General features: G+C 39.8%; 1 protein-coding gene across 2 annotated transcripts in view; it reads left to right on the forward strand.

The window, feature by feature from the left end:
* Positions 1 to 15728, forward strand: part of WAC (WW domain containing adaptor with coiled-coil) — an 85085-nt gene that overhangs the window by 61861 nt on the left and 7496 nt on the right. For both annotated transcript variants that reach the window (XM_081226949.1, XM_081226948.1), the window contains exons 8-11: positions 9621 to 9866; positions 11262 to 11384; positions 12150 to 12298; positions 15337 to 15455. In XM_081226949.1, the coding sequence (XP_081083075.1) occupies positions 9621 to 9866; positions 11262 to 11384; positions 12150 to 12298; positions 15337 to 15455 (637 nt within the window). The remainder of the gene's footprint in view (positions 1 to 9620; positions 9867 to 11261; positions 11385 to 12149; positions 12299 to 15336; positions 15456 to 15728) is intronic.

The following is a 15728-nucleotide window of genomic DNA, read 5'->3' on the forward strand; positions in this document are numbered from 1 at the left end:
AGAGTGTTACACGTGTGCTGTGTCTAATGAAAGAACTAGATTTAGATCTGTTTAATGCCAGTGTGTCTTTCGTTAAAAAGAACCTGAGATAAATCAGTCTGTGCTTGCCTGAGGGACAGAAGTGTGGAGGAGCTGTGAAGCTCTTTGGTTCTGCAGAGAATAATCCTAGAGTTAGGTAGGGTGAAACAAGGGCATCAGGTACCTCCTTTTAGATTTATATCTGTTTCTTACGGTAACATTTGAACATCTCTTGACAAGACTCCTTTATTGGACAGCCATATAACAAAGTACAGGGAAACTCTGATGTGCTTAAAAAAAAAAAAGTCTAAAACTGAATTTTATAGGCTGGCAACCCATTGACCATTCTAAACTGGTCCTGACCCCAGCCTCTTTTCCAGATTTGTGAAACGACAAAATAGTCAGGAGACGTGGGTCCTTGTTTTTTGATTTAGCCATATAAGTGCCAGGGTCAGAAGAGTTACGACTTTTAAGTTTCTTATTTAATAATTTAGAGTTATGGTTTATTAACAGAGATAAGTTTGAAAAGTAAACAGAGCAGCCACAGAAGCAGACCTACTCAGTGACCTCAAGGCAGCTCTCAGAAAATTAGCCTGTCTAAAGAGTCACATAGTTACATGCTGTTCTGTAGTCTTAATCTAATGGAAGGGGATTAGTCATCCTTTAATGTGAGATGTGAGTTAGTCACTTGGAATAAACTTCCTTTTTGTGTTTTGATGATATTTGTAGACTGGGTGAAGTTAAAATGAACCTGAAGACTTTTCCCAGTGTGTTAACAGCAGTAATCTTTTATAGCCCACATAGGAGGTCATAGCTGGCTGTAAGTGGGACACATTTAGCCCTTCCTTGCTTTGCTTTAAACTACTTTTCAAACTACTTTTAGGATTACTAAATGTTCATGTAAAATTAGACCAATTAGACCAATTGGCCATAGAAGTACTTCAGTATTTGTTGAATAGCTGAAGACGTTAACGGGGTGGGGGTGGGGGGTTGGTGTTAGTCTGATTTAGTCAGTAAGTTTCACTAAAATTACATTATGTAATAAAGATGGCATTTTGAGCAGGAGGGCAGGGGGAATACCTGTGATGAAAGAATGTTAGAAAATACTGTTTATAACTGGAGGGGCAAGGAGGACCTTTTAAATGAGGACCCAAAACACATTTGCCTTAAAAAGTTGGTAAATTCGGCTATGTAAGACATTTAAAACTTCTCTGTGACAGAGATACAATGAACAATAAATAAAAGGTTGAAAAAAATACAAAATTGGGAGAAAATATTTGCAACAAATGTGAATAGCAGTACATTAAGGATACATTAAGGATTCATCAAAGCAGATGAAAAACACAATCCAACAGAAAAATGAGCAAAGTACATGAACAGGCAGTTACAGAAGAGGAGTTCTAAATTGCCGGTCTTGCTTTAGAACAGTTAGAAAAATTAGCTCAACATGGAACAAGGACCTTAACTTAGGAGCTAAAAACTATAAAACTGTAAGAAAGCAAGGGAAAATCTCTGCCACAGGATTTGGTAGTGATTTCTTGGATATGACACCAAAAGCATTGGCAACGGAAGAAAAATATATATATATTGGACCCCATCAAAATTAAAACCTTTTGTGCATCAAAGGACACTCTAGAGTGAGAAGACTGAACCCATGGAATGGGAGGAAATATTTATGTCATGTCTGATTAGGGATTAATAGCCAGAATATATGAATACAAAGTCCTGGAACTCAGCAGTAAACTGAAACAGCTCAGTCCAAACATGGGCAAAGGAGTTGATGGGACGTTTTCCCAAGAACAGAGTCTGATGGCCACAGTAAGCACATAAAAGGGTGCTCGGCATCACCGGTCAAGAGGGAGAGAAAGTCAAACCACAGTGAACCGTCGCGTCACACCCCTCAGAACGACTGCTGCTGCGTACATATGGAAAACGACAGTAGAAGACAACAGGTGTCTTTGAGGCTGTGGAGATTGAAACCCTTGTGTACTGCTGGTGGGAACGTAAAATGACACAGCTGCTGTGGAATACAGTTTGGCAGTTCCTCAAAAAGTGAAACATAAAATTACCATAGGATCCAGTGATTCCATGCCTAAGTATGTAATCAAAAGAATTGAAAACCAAGGAATCAAATGGGTCTTTATACCCCAGTGTTCGCAGTAGCACTATTCACAATAGCCAAATGGTGGAAACAACCCTAGCGTCCACCAGCAGATAAAGGTAAACAAAATGTGATATGTGTGTGTGTGTGTATATGTATACACACACACACACACACACACACGCAGTATTACTCAGCCTTAGAAAGGAGTGGAATTACGATAAATGCTGCAACATGGATGAACTGTGAAGACCTTATGCTAAGTGACACTAAAGGACAAATATTGTGTGATTCCACTTATGGGGTACCTCGAATGGGCAAATTCATAGAGAGACAGACTAGAATAGTGCTCACTTTGGTCTTGTGAGATGGGGAGCTATAGTTTAATTGGGTAGAAAGTTTCTGTTTGGAAAGATGAAAAAGTTCTGGAGGTGAATTGTGGTGATGGTTGCTTGACAGTGTGAATGTACTTAATGCTAATGAATTGTAAACCCAGAAATGGTTAAAACGGTAAATTGTATGTTGTATATTTTACCAGCATAAAAGAATTCAAGAGAAAGATTACCAATACAATATTGGAAATTAAAGTGAGATTTTTCACTCTTAAAGTTGGTGACAATTAACAGTTGAATGTAGGGAAACAAAACTGGTAGGAGTGTAGAAGATGGTTATTATGGAGGTCACTTAAGTAAAACCTGTTAAAAGTTTTAAAATAGGCTTATCCTGGGCCTCCCTGGTGGCGCAGTGGTTGAGAGTCCGCCTGCCGATGCAGGGGATACGGGTTCGTGCCCCGGTCTGGGAGGATCCCATATGCCGCGGAGCGGCTGGGCCCGTGAGCCATGGCCTCTGGGCCTGCGCGTCCGGAGCCTGTGCTCCGCAACGGGAGAGGCCACAACAGTGAGAGGCCCGCGTACCGAAAAAAAAAAAAAAAAAAAAAAAAAAAAAAATAGGCTTATCCTTTGTATGTATGAGCATAAAGATTTTCTCGGTTGAATAAAAGAGCAAGTTGCAAAAACATAATTGTTATAAAACATCAATGCTATACTTATTTTTATGTACATTTTAAATGCATAGAAAAGTTCTGGACAGACACATTTAAAATTATGAATTATAGAGTAAAAAATAAATTAAAATGAAAGTCACAGATTATATACCCGGTGTTGTCACCTAGTTATTTTATGGTTTTTTCTACTACACTTGTATACTTTGTGATTCCTCCATGTTGTAACACCATTACTACACAGTGGAACAAGCAGGCTGCCCTTGTTGCATCAGTAGTTTGAGCTTTGTTCCCATATCCTGCTTAGTATTATGACGGCAACTGTCAGAACATTGTGGGACATTAATGTTTAGAAATGCAGTCGGTACCTTTTACTCTTTACGTGCAGTATCTCGTCAGATCTTGTTGCAGATTGAGGAGGAGTTATTTAGCATACCAGAAAAATGTACGTCAGAAAATTTTGACTTTGGTCTGTGTTGTCTTGGGTATTTTGAAAGGGTGCCTATAATTAGAAGAGGTGAGTGGTTATTACCTTAAGCCTTAAAAAGTTAGATTATAGTACATTTCTCTGTGAAGTCTAGTCTTTGGTAGCTTACTCCTCCTACTGGTAAAAATTGGAAGTATAAATGAATAATTCATAATTACAAGCATAAAGTGAGAGAAAAAGGTTTTATCAAAGCTAATATACAAAATTTAAATTAAAATCAAAGAGTAACATTTATTTCATGGCTTACAATAAGAATTGGTTAGAGATCTACAAATGATAGAAAAACATCAGGTAGGAAAGTGACCTTAAAGCTCATTTTAAATTTAAAATACCGTAGGACGACATCGCCACATATCCTTAAAAAAATCATAGGCGCGCACACACGCACACACACGCACACACACGCACACACACAAAATAAAAAAATAAACATGCTAGAGCTAAACTTGGATACCGTTGTTTTGCCAAAAGCTGAAAAAATAGGCTTAAAGCAACCTAGGTTTCTTTAATGCTTGGAAAAGTGTGCGTTTAAAGAATGAGACTAGAGGCTGATGTTAAAAAGCAGAAGAGCCTTTTGAAATGGCTTTGTAATGTAAAACACTACATTAATTTTCTTAAATTCATTTGTCTTTATTTTCAAAGATCAAGATTTTTAATTTTAGTCTGATACAAAACTGTTTAAACGTGAAGTATGTTAACCTAACATTGTAACAGATTCCGGATTAAAAAGACAAATAGAAATGTTAATTAAAATTAAATATCTGTGTAGAAAAAGCACACTTAATGACTATGAATTTGTTCCAAATAGTTGCCTTTGAGTGTTTTTTTTTTTTTTTTTTTTTTTTTTTTTTTTTTTTTTGGTACGCGGGCCTCTCACTGCTGTGGCCTCTCCCGTTGCGGAGCACAGGCTCCGGACGCGCAGGCTCAGCGGCCATGGCTCACGGGCCCAGCCGCTCCACGGCATATGGGATCCTCCCGGACCGGGGCACGAACCCGTATCCCCTGCATCGGCAGGCGGACTCTCAACCACTGCGCCACCAGGGAGGCCCCTCTTTGAGTGTTTAAAAAAAAGAAGAAGGGGGTTGAGGATTTTATGATTATTAAAATAAATCTAAATAAGTTAAGTTTGTCTCTAAGACTATGTAGTATTACTTAGCTTTATGAAAAAATAGCATAAGGTGAGCTGTTCATTGCCTGCTCAATGAATTATTTTTGGAGACCTTAGGCTTTTCCTCCCCATTATAAGTTTTGAACCTAGAGCTTAAGAAAAACGGCATAGACACAGGCACCTGAGCCTTTCTTGCCAAATCAGGCATCCAGTCAACAAGTACATACAGATGCCATCTTGGTGCCAGATCCCATTTTGCACCAGAGCTAGAGTTAAATACAACAGAATTCTTCTCCTGAAAGAGTTCGTTTTCTGATAGAAGGGAGAGAGATAATAAGCTATATAATAGGAGATGCTCGGTAATGTCTGTGGTAGGGTGCTCTGAACACAGAGGAGTGGCACCCAACCAATAGCTTTCGTTTATTTATCTATCTATCTATCTATCTATCTATCTATCTATCTAATCTACCTATCTACCTATCTATCTACCTACCTACCTACCTACCTATCTATCTATCTATCTATCTATACGCGGGCCTCTCACCGCTGTGGCCTCTCCCGTTGCGGAGCACAGGCTCCGGATGCGCAGGCTCAGCGGCCATGGCTCACGGGCCCAGCCGCTCCGCGGCATGTGGGATCTTCCCGGACTGGGGCACGAACCCGTGTCCCCTGCATCGGCAGGCGGACTCTCAACCACTGCGCCACCAGGGAACCCCTTTTGTTTATATTTTAATGATGAAACCAAGACTGCCTTTCAGGGTTGCATTTTACATTTTTATCACAATCATTTTTCTCAATTATACTTCTAGATGGAGGCAAGTAGTATTAAAAATGTTTAAGATGTAACATACTTCCAGAGGGCATTTGTATGGGTGTGTCCTTTAGGAAGAAGGGGGTGAGTGGAGCTGTTTTTAAAAATGAATAACTAGTGTGAAAATAGCATGCTGAAGACCTACCTGGAAAAGCAGTTTAGCTTTGCTGTCTTTGATCTTGCCCTTTCTCCACTAGTTCTCTGTGTTTGTGCTATATATATATATATACACATATATATATATATATATATATATATATATTTTTTTTTTTTTTTTTTTTTTTTGCCGTACACGGGCCTCTCACTGTTGTGGTCTCTCCCGTTGCAGAGCACAGGCTCCAGACGCGCAGGCTCAGCGGCCATGGCACATGGGCCCAGCTGCTCCGTGGCATGTGGGATCTTCCCGGAACGGGGCACGAACCCGTGTCCCCTGCATTGTCAGGCGGGCTCTCAACCACTGTGCCACCAGGGAAGCCCTGTGCTATATTTTTTAAAATTTTGTTTTTGTTTCCTTTTGTTTTTTAAAGTTAAATGGAATCTGGGAAGTTCTCTGTTTTTTCATAACCAACAAGGTGTGCCAGAATCACCCATAGAACTCTTGGAAGTTCACCATATGCTTGGACACCTCACCCCCGCCCCATTCGTTAGAGCTGGGGTGGAGCCCTGGTATCTGTTTTTTGTTTTTAAACTTTGTTAAGTCCTATCAAAGTCAGACCTTTTAAAAAGAGAAATTCTGGCCTTCAGAGATGTTGTTTGCTCAAGGTTCCCATAAATATTGAGTAGTAGTAACTGGTTTCCATACTGTTCATTAATAATCTCTCACAAAACTGCAAACGAAATTCCTCCTCAGGATACACGTATGTATTTACATTGTTACTTTATTTCTTTGTGGTGATATGGATCTTCTGTTTTGGAGTGTTTTCCTTTTCCTGGATTGAATGGCAACACTGAAGAATTTTCAAGCCTTTGTTAATTTTTCAAATCTGTGGATAGATTTAGCAGCATTGAAACAAATTTGGAAACAACTTACACCTTCTCCAACTCCTATAATTAAAGGCAGAGGAAAAGCATAGTAAACGTAACAAAAGGGTCATTTCAGAGGGATATAAGTACTAATTTGATTGTTCATGCAGGAAGTAAAAACAGAGAACTTGTTTAATTCTAAACATCATTAAGATGCCCCTAAACTGTTTATTCCTTAAGCTGAACCTTAAGGTATATGATCTGGAGAGAACTGCTGCTATAGTCTATAATTGCCTCATAAAATGTAATAACTGACACAAGGAAGTAATAAACTTTTCACAAGGAAGATCTTATTTTCTTCAAGTTTCTTTATACTTGTTTATGATTCCAAAACAGCAAAGCTGAACACGGTAGGCAATCTGCTAGACTTAAAATGAACATATTGGCCTTACAAAAATGAATATGTCTTAGACCTTCTGAGTGGATCATACGAGATCAACACATCCGTGAAAGCAGCTATTGTCCCTAGGTCTTTTGACCATTACAGTAGTGTAAAAAGGCCATGGAGGAGGGGTTTTTTTGGCAGTGAACTTGCTATTCAGTAGTAATTCCTGGCTTCTTTGGGGCCATGATGATTAATGAATGTTTAGTTCCTAGAATTGGGAGTGAAGATTTATACTTATTAGGTAGCAGTGTAATATTCAAATGTAGTGTTCCTGAAACTTTTCTACATCATAGTAGCAGTCTTAATTCAGTTATATAATGTATATATGAGCTTGAAAATCTCCAAGAAATGGGTATATATGGGAGATTCAAGAGCCTTTCAGCCAAGATTTTAAGAGACTGTGTATGAATATCTTGACTGATCTAGTCTTAATGTCATTCCCCATGGGACCTCGGTTTCTCATTCTTTCCTCCATTACAGTGACTGTATTCGTAAAATTTCATGGTGTAAAAATACCAGTTTATGTTCTTTTTCCTGTTGGTGGACATGTGTTTTGTTTCTAGTTTTGTGCTAAAATAAAAAGAGAAGCATAACAATGTTATGAGAATTGTTGAATATTTCTCCAAATTTATGTACATTAGAGTTTCTCTAAGGGTGTATACCTAAGGGGAATTACTGGGTCGTGAAGTGCATGTAGCTCCAGTTTTTCTAGATAGTGTCAGGTTGTTTTCCAGTGTGATTATGAGTTTAGTCTCCACCTGAGATGTTAGGTGTTTCCATTACTACTTGAGGACATTCGGTATTGTTAGACTTTGGACATTTTTGTCAGTCTGGTGAACATAAAAGAATATTCTGTTGCTTTTTTATTTGCATTTCCTGATTATCAGTGAAATTGAGCATCCTTTGTGTTTTTTAAGCCAATTCACGTTTCTTCTGTGAATTGTCTCTTCATGTCTTCTGTTCACCTTTCTATTGTTTAGTTTGTCTTTTTTGATTTATAGGAGTTCCTTAAAGTATTTTGGTTACCAGTACTTTGGGTGGAATTGTTTTGCTCTTTGTTATTTTCTGCATCCTCACATCAAAGTTATTTTCCTGTGTTTTCATCTACTAGTTCTAAAGACTTAGATATATATACAGAAGTCTAACCTGCCTTAAATTGGTTTTGTTTTAAATGTTAAAGTTTTTATGTCTGGCAAGGCATGTCAGTAGCTGTGTTTTGTTTGTTTGTTTGTTTGTTTGCGGTACGCGGGCCTCACACCGCTGTGGCCTCTCCCGTTGCGGAGCACAGGCTCCGGACGCGCAGGCTCAGTGGCCATGGCTCATGGGCCCAGCCGCTCCGCAGCATGTGGGATCTTCCCGGACTGGGGCACGAACCCGTGTCCCCTGAATCGGCAGGCGGACTCTCAACCACTGCGCCACCGGGGAAGCCCAGCTGTGTTCTTTTTATTAAAGAATTTTGTGGCTCTTACTAGCCCATACGTCTTAAAAATAAGTTATAGAATTGGCTTGTCAAATGCTACCAAAATGCTATTGGGCTTTTAATTTCAGTTACGTTGAATCTATATAAGTAATTTGCAGGGGTGGCTTTCAAAGGATAATTTTTTATGCATGTTTAATACTTTTTAAACACTGAGGTTGGGGTCTTGTGGGAGTTTCTTGCTTTTAAAAGTATCTTTTTTAGTGCTAATAATCATTAAGTGATACAAATAGAGGTAGTTCATTACTTTACATATTTAATTCCGAAAGAGGAGTATGTAATTCTAAAACTCAGTTGTAAGGACGAAAGTTCAAAGTAGGAGTCTCCTCTTAGGCATCACATCCTGAGTCCACTCTGGGGTTGCTCACCACCATGACTCTCCTGGATTGACACTAAGGCTGTTGTCATGTTTAAGTAGACTGTCTTTGTGCTCATGAGCATTTTCACCTTATTTTATGATGCATAGAAATTAAGTCTTGGAGAATTGTATTTTCCCTTTATATCCTAATGGAAGCCTATTTGAAAGTGTAGTTAATACAGGACAATACCATGGAGATGTTGTGGGTTCAATTCCAGACCACCACAGTGAAGCAGGTCTCACAATAAAACAAGTCAAACGAATTTTTTGGTCTCCCAGTGTAATATAAAAGTTGTGTTTACAGTATACTGTAGTCAATTAAGTGTGCCATAACATTATATCTAAAAAACAGAGTATACCTTAATTTAAAAAGAATGCTGTTGGAAAAATGGCATGGAGAGACTTGCCCAATACAGGGTTGCTGCAGAACCTTCCATTTGTTGGCTGGGCGGGGGGGAAGAAAAAGGCAGCAACTGCAAAATGCAATAAAGGCAAAACGCAATACAAGAAGGTGTGCTTGTGCGTGTGTTTGAGACAGCATTACTAATAGAGTGTGGTACTGTGAGACTCAGACGTGGGTATGGTAGAGTCGCTGCCTTGCCAGGTTTTGTGACTTCAAGCAAGTTATGTAATCTTTTTCAGTGTTCTCATCTATGAAATCAGGATATGAAATGTCTGCCTCATATCTAGTCAGCCAGATATTTACTGAGCCCCCTCTGTGCTACCTTGTAAATATTAAATGAGGTTACTTGAGTTAGGTGCCTGCCACATGGGTGTTGCTTGTTTGAGGTTGGTTCCAGTTTCCTCTATTGAAGTAATGTTTTTCAGCTTTATTATCTCCTTTTTATTTAGAATCTACATCAGGAGACAAATCGGTGTCACACTCTTGCACAACTCCTTCCACGTCTTCTGCCTCTGGACTGAACCCCACGCCTGCCCCTCCAGCCTCTGCTTCAGCAATGCCTGTCTCTCCTGTCCCACAGTCACCAATACCTCCATTACTGCAGGACCCAAACCTGCTCAGACAGTTGCTTCCTGCTTTGCAAGCCACGCTGCAACTCAATAATTCTAATGTGGACATATCCAAGATAAATGAAGGTAAGTTTTCATTGTGATAACTTCTACCAAGTTCAGCTGCATTGTGCAAAATTATGTAATTAGTAAAATCCCCAATATAGGAATGGTCTTTGTTTTGTTTTGAAATTCCCATTTGAACTTCATGCTTTGGAGTTTATATCCCCCATAGCTGAAGGTCTTTGTGACTGTAATTGAATTAGCAATACTTGGATTTTCTGTATATTTTTCAAGACTTGCTGTGTACCTGGTAGTTACTGGAGATAACTCTTCCATCAGCTTAATGTATACGGCGAATTTTTTTTTTCTTTCAAAGTGAAAACAGAAAAAACAATATTTGCAAAAACTGATATGAAAACACCTGGTTTCAAACATATTTCAAGAATTCTCATGTATATCGGTAAATGATTATTTGGAATATTTAAAATATGCTAATTACTAAGAGTAGGAATTCAGGAAGTTCTTAAACTACTTAAACACTTTTGAGAAGGGAAGTAATGGATAACATTATGCTATTTTTCCTAGTTAATTGCATTGTTAATTCCAACTTTACTTTTCAGTGTACTACTAAAGTATTTGGGCAGCCACATCAAAGAAGTCTGAATAAAAGTGGATGTAGTTTTTAATTCATAAACCATTCAGATTGAAACATTAAGCCTTATGAACATTGCAAAATTTTCTGTTTGTGTACACTTCCACATAAGTGGTTAAATTCTTCCTTTACCCTAAAAATGGAGCTATCTTAGGCTAGTTGGTCATTAACCTTCCATTCTTATTCTCTTCAGCATTTCTGTATTTTCTTGTTTGATAGGTAAACATTTTACTGGGCAAAGTGGGGCTTTTAAACATTTTGAAGAAATGATAGCCTAAGCAAATGTCAATAATAAAAGATCTTATGCTTCAAAAATACATGGTATTCCAAAGTACCCAGCTTTTTAATATCCATTTTTGAAAGCTTGTTGTGGGTGAGTGTTGATGCAGGGTTTGAGTGCTCAGCTGGTCTAATAATACAATCGTATGAAATAACTGCTGTTTATCCAGTTAATTCCAAGTAATGTACTAAGTACCTTGCCTATGTATGGATAGGTTTCTGGTATAATCAGAAGTTCGGTGAATACTCTTTGCTGTTTTAAAAGTCTCATAGAGGAGTTTCCTTTAACTGGACACCTAAACTTTACTGTAAAGGAAACTCTACTGTTTTATTGTATAAACCCATTAAACTTCTTTGCCTTTTGTCTCGGGTCACCTCACCTCTCTAGGCTCGTTGTATTACTCCTGTCTTCTAGGCTTTTATTTTGGGAGTTCTAGTATGGAAACACTCCAGACTTTTTCTGGGTTCCTTTTGAGTTTTCAAGTTGTAACTAATACCACATATGCCACTGTGTTTTTATTTGAATTTAAGATGTAATATGTTTATAGTTCTTACAGCAGCTGTGACCCAAGCCTCATTGCAGTCTATCATTCATAAGTTTCTCACTGCTGGACCATCTGCTTTCAACATGACTTCTCTGATCTCTCAAGCTGCTCAGCTCTCTACACAAGGTACTTATACTCTTAGATGCCTCTAGAATTGTGTCTTGGTGGGGGCGGGTGGGATTTGTAGCAGATTTTTCTTTAGTCTTACACTGTTGCCATCATATCTGCAATATAGTCTATATTTAATTCAGCATTTAAGTCGTTAGTGAGATATTTTACTCCAAAGCTAAAATAAACTATGATATACCCTCAATCTTTGCGAATCGCTGGATCTGTTTTAAGAGTTGAAGTTTGCTTCAAGTTGGTGTTAGATGGGTTTTGACCAGAGGATGCAGAAACGCGCAAGCCCTGCCTTGAGTTAGCCAGCCCTCTTCCCCGTGCAGGTGCCCAGCGGGGACGGGGCACGAAGGAGCACGCGGGAAATGAAAGGGTTGCCTGGCTTGCCCCTCAGCCCCGGCGCAGAAAGCCGCTGAAGCGAGCAGGAGTATCTGGCCTACTGGCGCAGCGCGCAGTGAGGGCCGCCAGCCCTTGGGCGGCCTCCTGGGGTGGGGACCTGAGGGGGGGACGGTCAGGCCTCCTTGTAGGGTGAGAAGGAGGCAGTGAGGGTGAGGTGAGGCCTTCCAGGTGAGCGTGTTCTCAGACGTAGTGGGGGCTGCACTGGGTGTGCCCGTCTCGCTCAGCAGCTCATTTGGTCAGTGTGACCCCAGCGAGTGCTTAGGTGCTGACTTCTTCAGATAGCTGTTCTCTTTGGGGCTGTGGGGCATGTGGAGAGATGTGCAGATCTCCTGCACATAAACTACAGCGGCTTTTGGTTTATTTCACTCTTCACAGCCCAGCCGTCTAATCAGTCTCCGATGTCTTTGACGTCTGACGCATCATCCCCGAGATCCTATGTGTCTCCAAGAATAAGCACACCTCAGACTAACGCAGTCCCTGTCAAGCCTTTGGCTAGTACTCCTCCTGTTTCATCACAGCCAAAGGTATGTCGCCCTTGGGGGAAATTGGGAAAGAAACCACTTCTGGTTAAAGCAAGTTTCATAATGTTTTAGAATATGTATTAGAGAAAAAGCCCTCTTTTGGGAATGAGGTAGTGGTGGGATGGATGACAGGTGAGTGAGAATAGGTTCAGGTTAGACTCTCAGTTGATGACTTGGAGGGGAGGGAATTGCATCTGTGCCACTTTTATACACTGGTTCTCTTCTCTTCATTGGCTTTGTGGATAAAGAAAGTATACTAATTGAGTCTTAATATTTGTAGAATTTTTAGACGGAGATATCAGAGAACATGTTTTCCAGTGATTTTCTCCATACTTTTTTTTTTAACATCTTTATTGGACTATAATTGCTTCACAGTGGTGTGTTAGTTTCTGCTTTATAACAAAGTGAATCAGCTTTACGTACACATATATCCCCATATCCCCTCCCTCTTGCGTCTCCCTCCCACCCTCCCTATCCCACCCCTCTAGGTGGTCACAAAGCACCGAGCTGATCTCCCTGTGCTGTGCGGCTGCTTCCCACTAGCCATCTGTTTTACATTTGGTAGTGTATATATGTCCATGCCACTCTCTCACTTCGTCCCAGCTCACCCTTCCCCCTCCCCGTGTCCTCAAGTCCATTCTCTAGTAGGTCTGTGTCTTTATTCCTGTCCTGCCCCTAGGTTCTTCAGAACCATTTTTTTAAATATTACGTATATATGCATTAGCATACGGTATTTGTTTTTCTCTTTCTGACTGACTTCACTCTGTATGACAGACTCTAGGTCCATCCACCTCTCTACAAATTACAGAAATGAGTCAGTTTCTGTGCTAAGAGCTTTATATGTATTATATTAATTTTCACATCAGCTACTGTTTGCTTCATTTAATAGAAAATGAAATCTTCCGTTAAGTCTGATGTTTGTGGTCAAGTCAGATTTTGAGACCTAGGCCTTTCTGGGCACAGAACCCTTTTCATTAATACTAAGCTACACTGCCTGGTTGTCCCAGCGAAATCGTGCATGGCTGGCTCTTCAGAGCACGGTTAGAAAGTTGCTGGTTTCTATTCTTACTGGACTGTGAGCAGGACCTTGCCATGCTACTGCCAATTTTGTATTACGTTCTTTGAATCTTACACACAGATTCATAAGCGGTTCCCAGTCACACTCATTCTTTGCTTTGTAGCGTACCACCAGTAAAACTTGAGCTATTTGGAAGTTGGAATGTACAGGTTTAATTTTTTTCTTTTTTTAACTCTTACTGGTAACTATAGGAGGAAATTCTTTTTAGTTGTAAAACAGTGGGCTGTTTCAAACTTCCATGCCAAAGAACTATTTATTCAAATAAAATCATAAGGGCTTCCCTGGTGGCTCAGTGGTTGAGAGTCCGCCTGCCGATGCAGGGGACACGGGTTCGTGCCCCAGTCCGGGAAGATCCCACATGCCGCAGAGCGGCTGGGCCCGTGAGCCATGGCCGCTGAGCCTGCGTGTCCGGAGCCTGTGCTCCGCAACGGGAGAGGCCACAACAGTGAGAGGCCCGCTTACCACAAATAAATAAATAAATAAATAAATAAAATCATAAGCAGAAGCTTAAAAATAAAAATGTATTGAAACAGCTTGAAATTGATGGTGGGCCGGCTCTTAGGTCTTCTATTGGCTCATCTTCCCTACCAGCCATTTGTCTATGTGTGTTTTGGGCTCAGTCTAGATTAAGTTTTTAAATTTTGAGTTACAATTGTTAGTTTTTTGTGCAGTTCCTTATTGTTTGCCTGTATTTTGATGGGAGAAGAATTAAAAGGTGAGTTTTAGCAAAAGCGACCTTATTCTTAGAGCTTACAGCTCATCCGGCGGTGGTGTTCTAAGCGTACGTGGCGTGGGCGGCAGTGTTGGGTTTACCGTCAGTGCTAACGTTGTCACCTCAGATCCTTTAAGCAGGTGGCTCTGAGTTTTTTGCATTAAAAACTTACAAGTTGTTTTTAAAAGTAAGTGGACATTTGATCTCACAAAAATATTCTTTATAAAAGAACATGCTCTTCTATATTCAGAAGTAGCAGTGCCAACCAGAGTTGTTTGGGGCGATATTAATCCCCCCCCCTCCACCCCCCCCCGGAACAGCCTCTGCTGCTGACCAGCGTGACTTCATCCCAGGTGCCTCCGTCTGCATTTGTGCCTTAATTTCAGGCTTCCGTTTTTGACTCCTTGTTTTCTCTCTGTCGTATTTGAATGCGAATGATACTGGGTTGGCCAAAGAGTTCGTTCGGGTTTCTCATAACATCTTACGGAAAAACCCAAACGAACTTTTTGGCCACCCTAATATATGTGTCCCCACTGCAGTCATGGACCTCTTGGTCTGCCTGTGTAGGGTGACATCTCTTTGAAGCCCACTCCAGTTGAATTGTGTATGGGCCGTAGCTCATTCTCTGATAGACCGGTGTATACATTCTCTTCGTATGTGGTTGAAATTTGAGCAGCTGTATTTGTATGATGTGGTAACGAATTTATTTTTATTGATACAGGAATAACAGTAAATCAGAAGAGGTATTATAGTGTACTGGAAAGAAAACTGGGCTCAAAATCAGGAGAAGTAGCTTCTTATGCTGGTTTGCTAAGTAATTTTTTGGCCCAGGGCTGTTTTATGAAATTAGATCTAAGTCTCAAAACTTGACTTTCTTCTAACTACATGATCTTTGGAAACTCATTTGATTCTACTTCTTTAAACCTCTAGATTATAAAGTGTTTAAGATTACTAACTAGACTTAGAGGAGTATGTGGATTTCGGCCTTAAATGACAATAGTTTACACAGTTAAATGTGGCTGTATCACTTATACTGATCTTACTAGGTAAGGACTACTAATACTAATCTTATTAGGTAAGGACAGTTAGGACTACTCTTGTTACCTTAAAAATCACTGAATAGAAATAATTGGGAAGATAATAGAATAATACTAGAAATAATTTCATTGGTAGAACTTTCGTTCTTATTTAGTTTTCATGCTTTTCGTCTCTGTGGCAGAAGCCTTGTCTCACCAGATTTTGATATTTCAGGTTAGTACTCCAGTAGTTAAGCAAGGACCAGTTTCACAATCAGCCACACAACAGCCTGTAACTGCTGACAAGCAGCAGGGTCATGAGCCTGCCTCTCCTCGAAGCCTTCAGCGCTCAAAGTAAGTTGACGTGGTGTGTTGAGGCCACGTTGTTTTTTCCTTAATATGGCATATTGCCATATTGTTTGGATATTATTATATGCATATATGTCGTAGAACTTGATCTTGGAAGAATCCATGAATAGCTTAACCATAGTTTTGTGTATTATAAAATTTACAAAGGCAAACCTTAACTACAATAAGTAAATTGTCTCTAGTAATGAATCCTGGGTTAATTTGAAGAAAGTGGCTCTTTCTTTAGAATTTTACTTGGTGAACTATGATGGGAGTAAT

This window comes from Mesoplodon bidens (genome assembly GCF_964165515.1).
Source record: "Mesoplodon bidens genome assembly, chromosome: 3".
Taxonomy (NCBI): Eukaryota; Metazoa; Chordata; class Mammalia; order Artiodactyla; family Ziphiidae; genus Mesoplodon; species Mesoplodon bidens.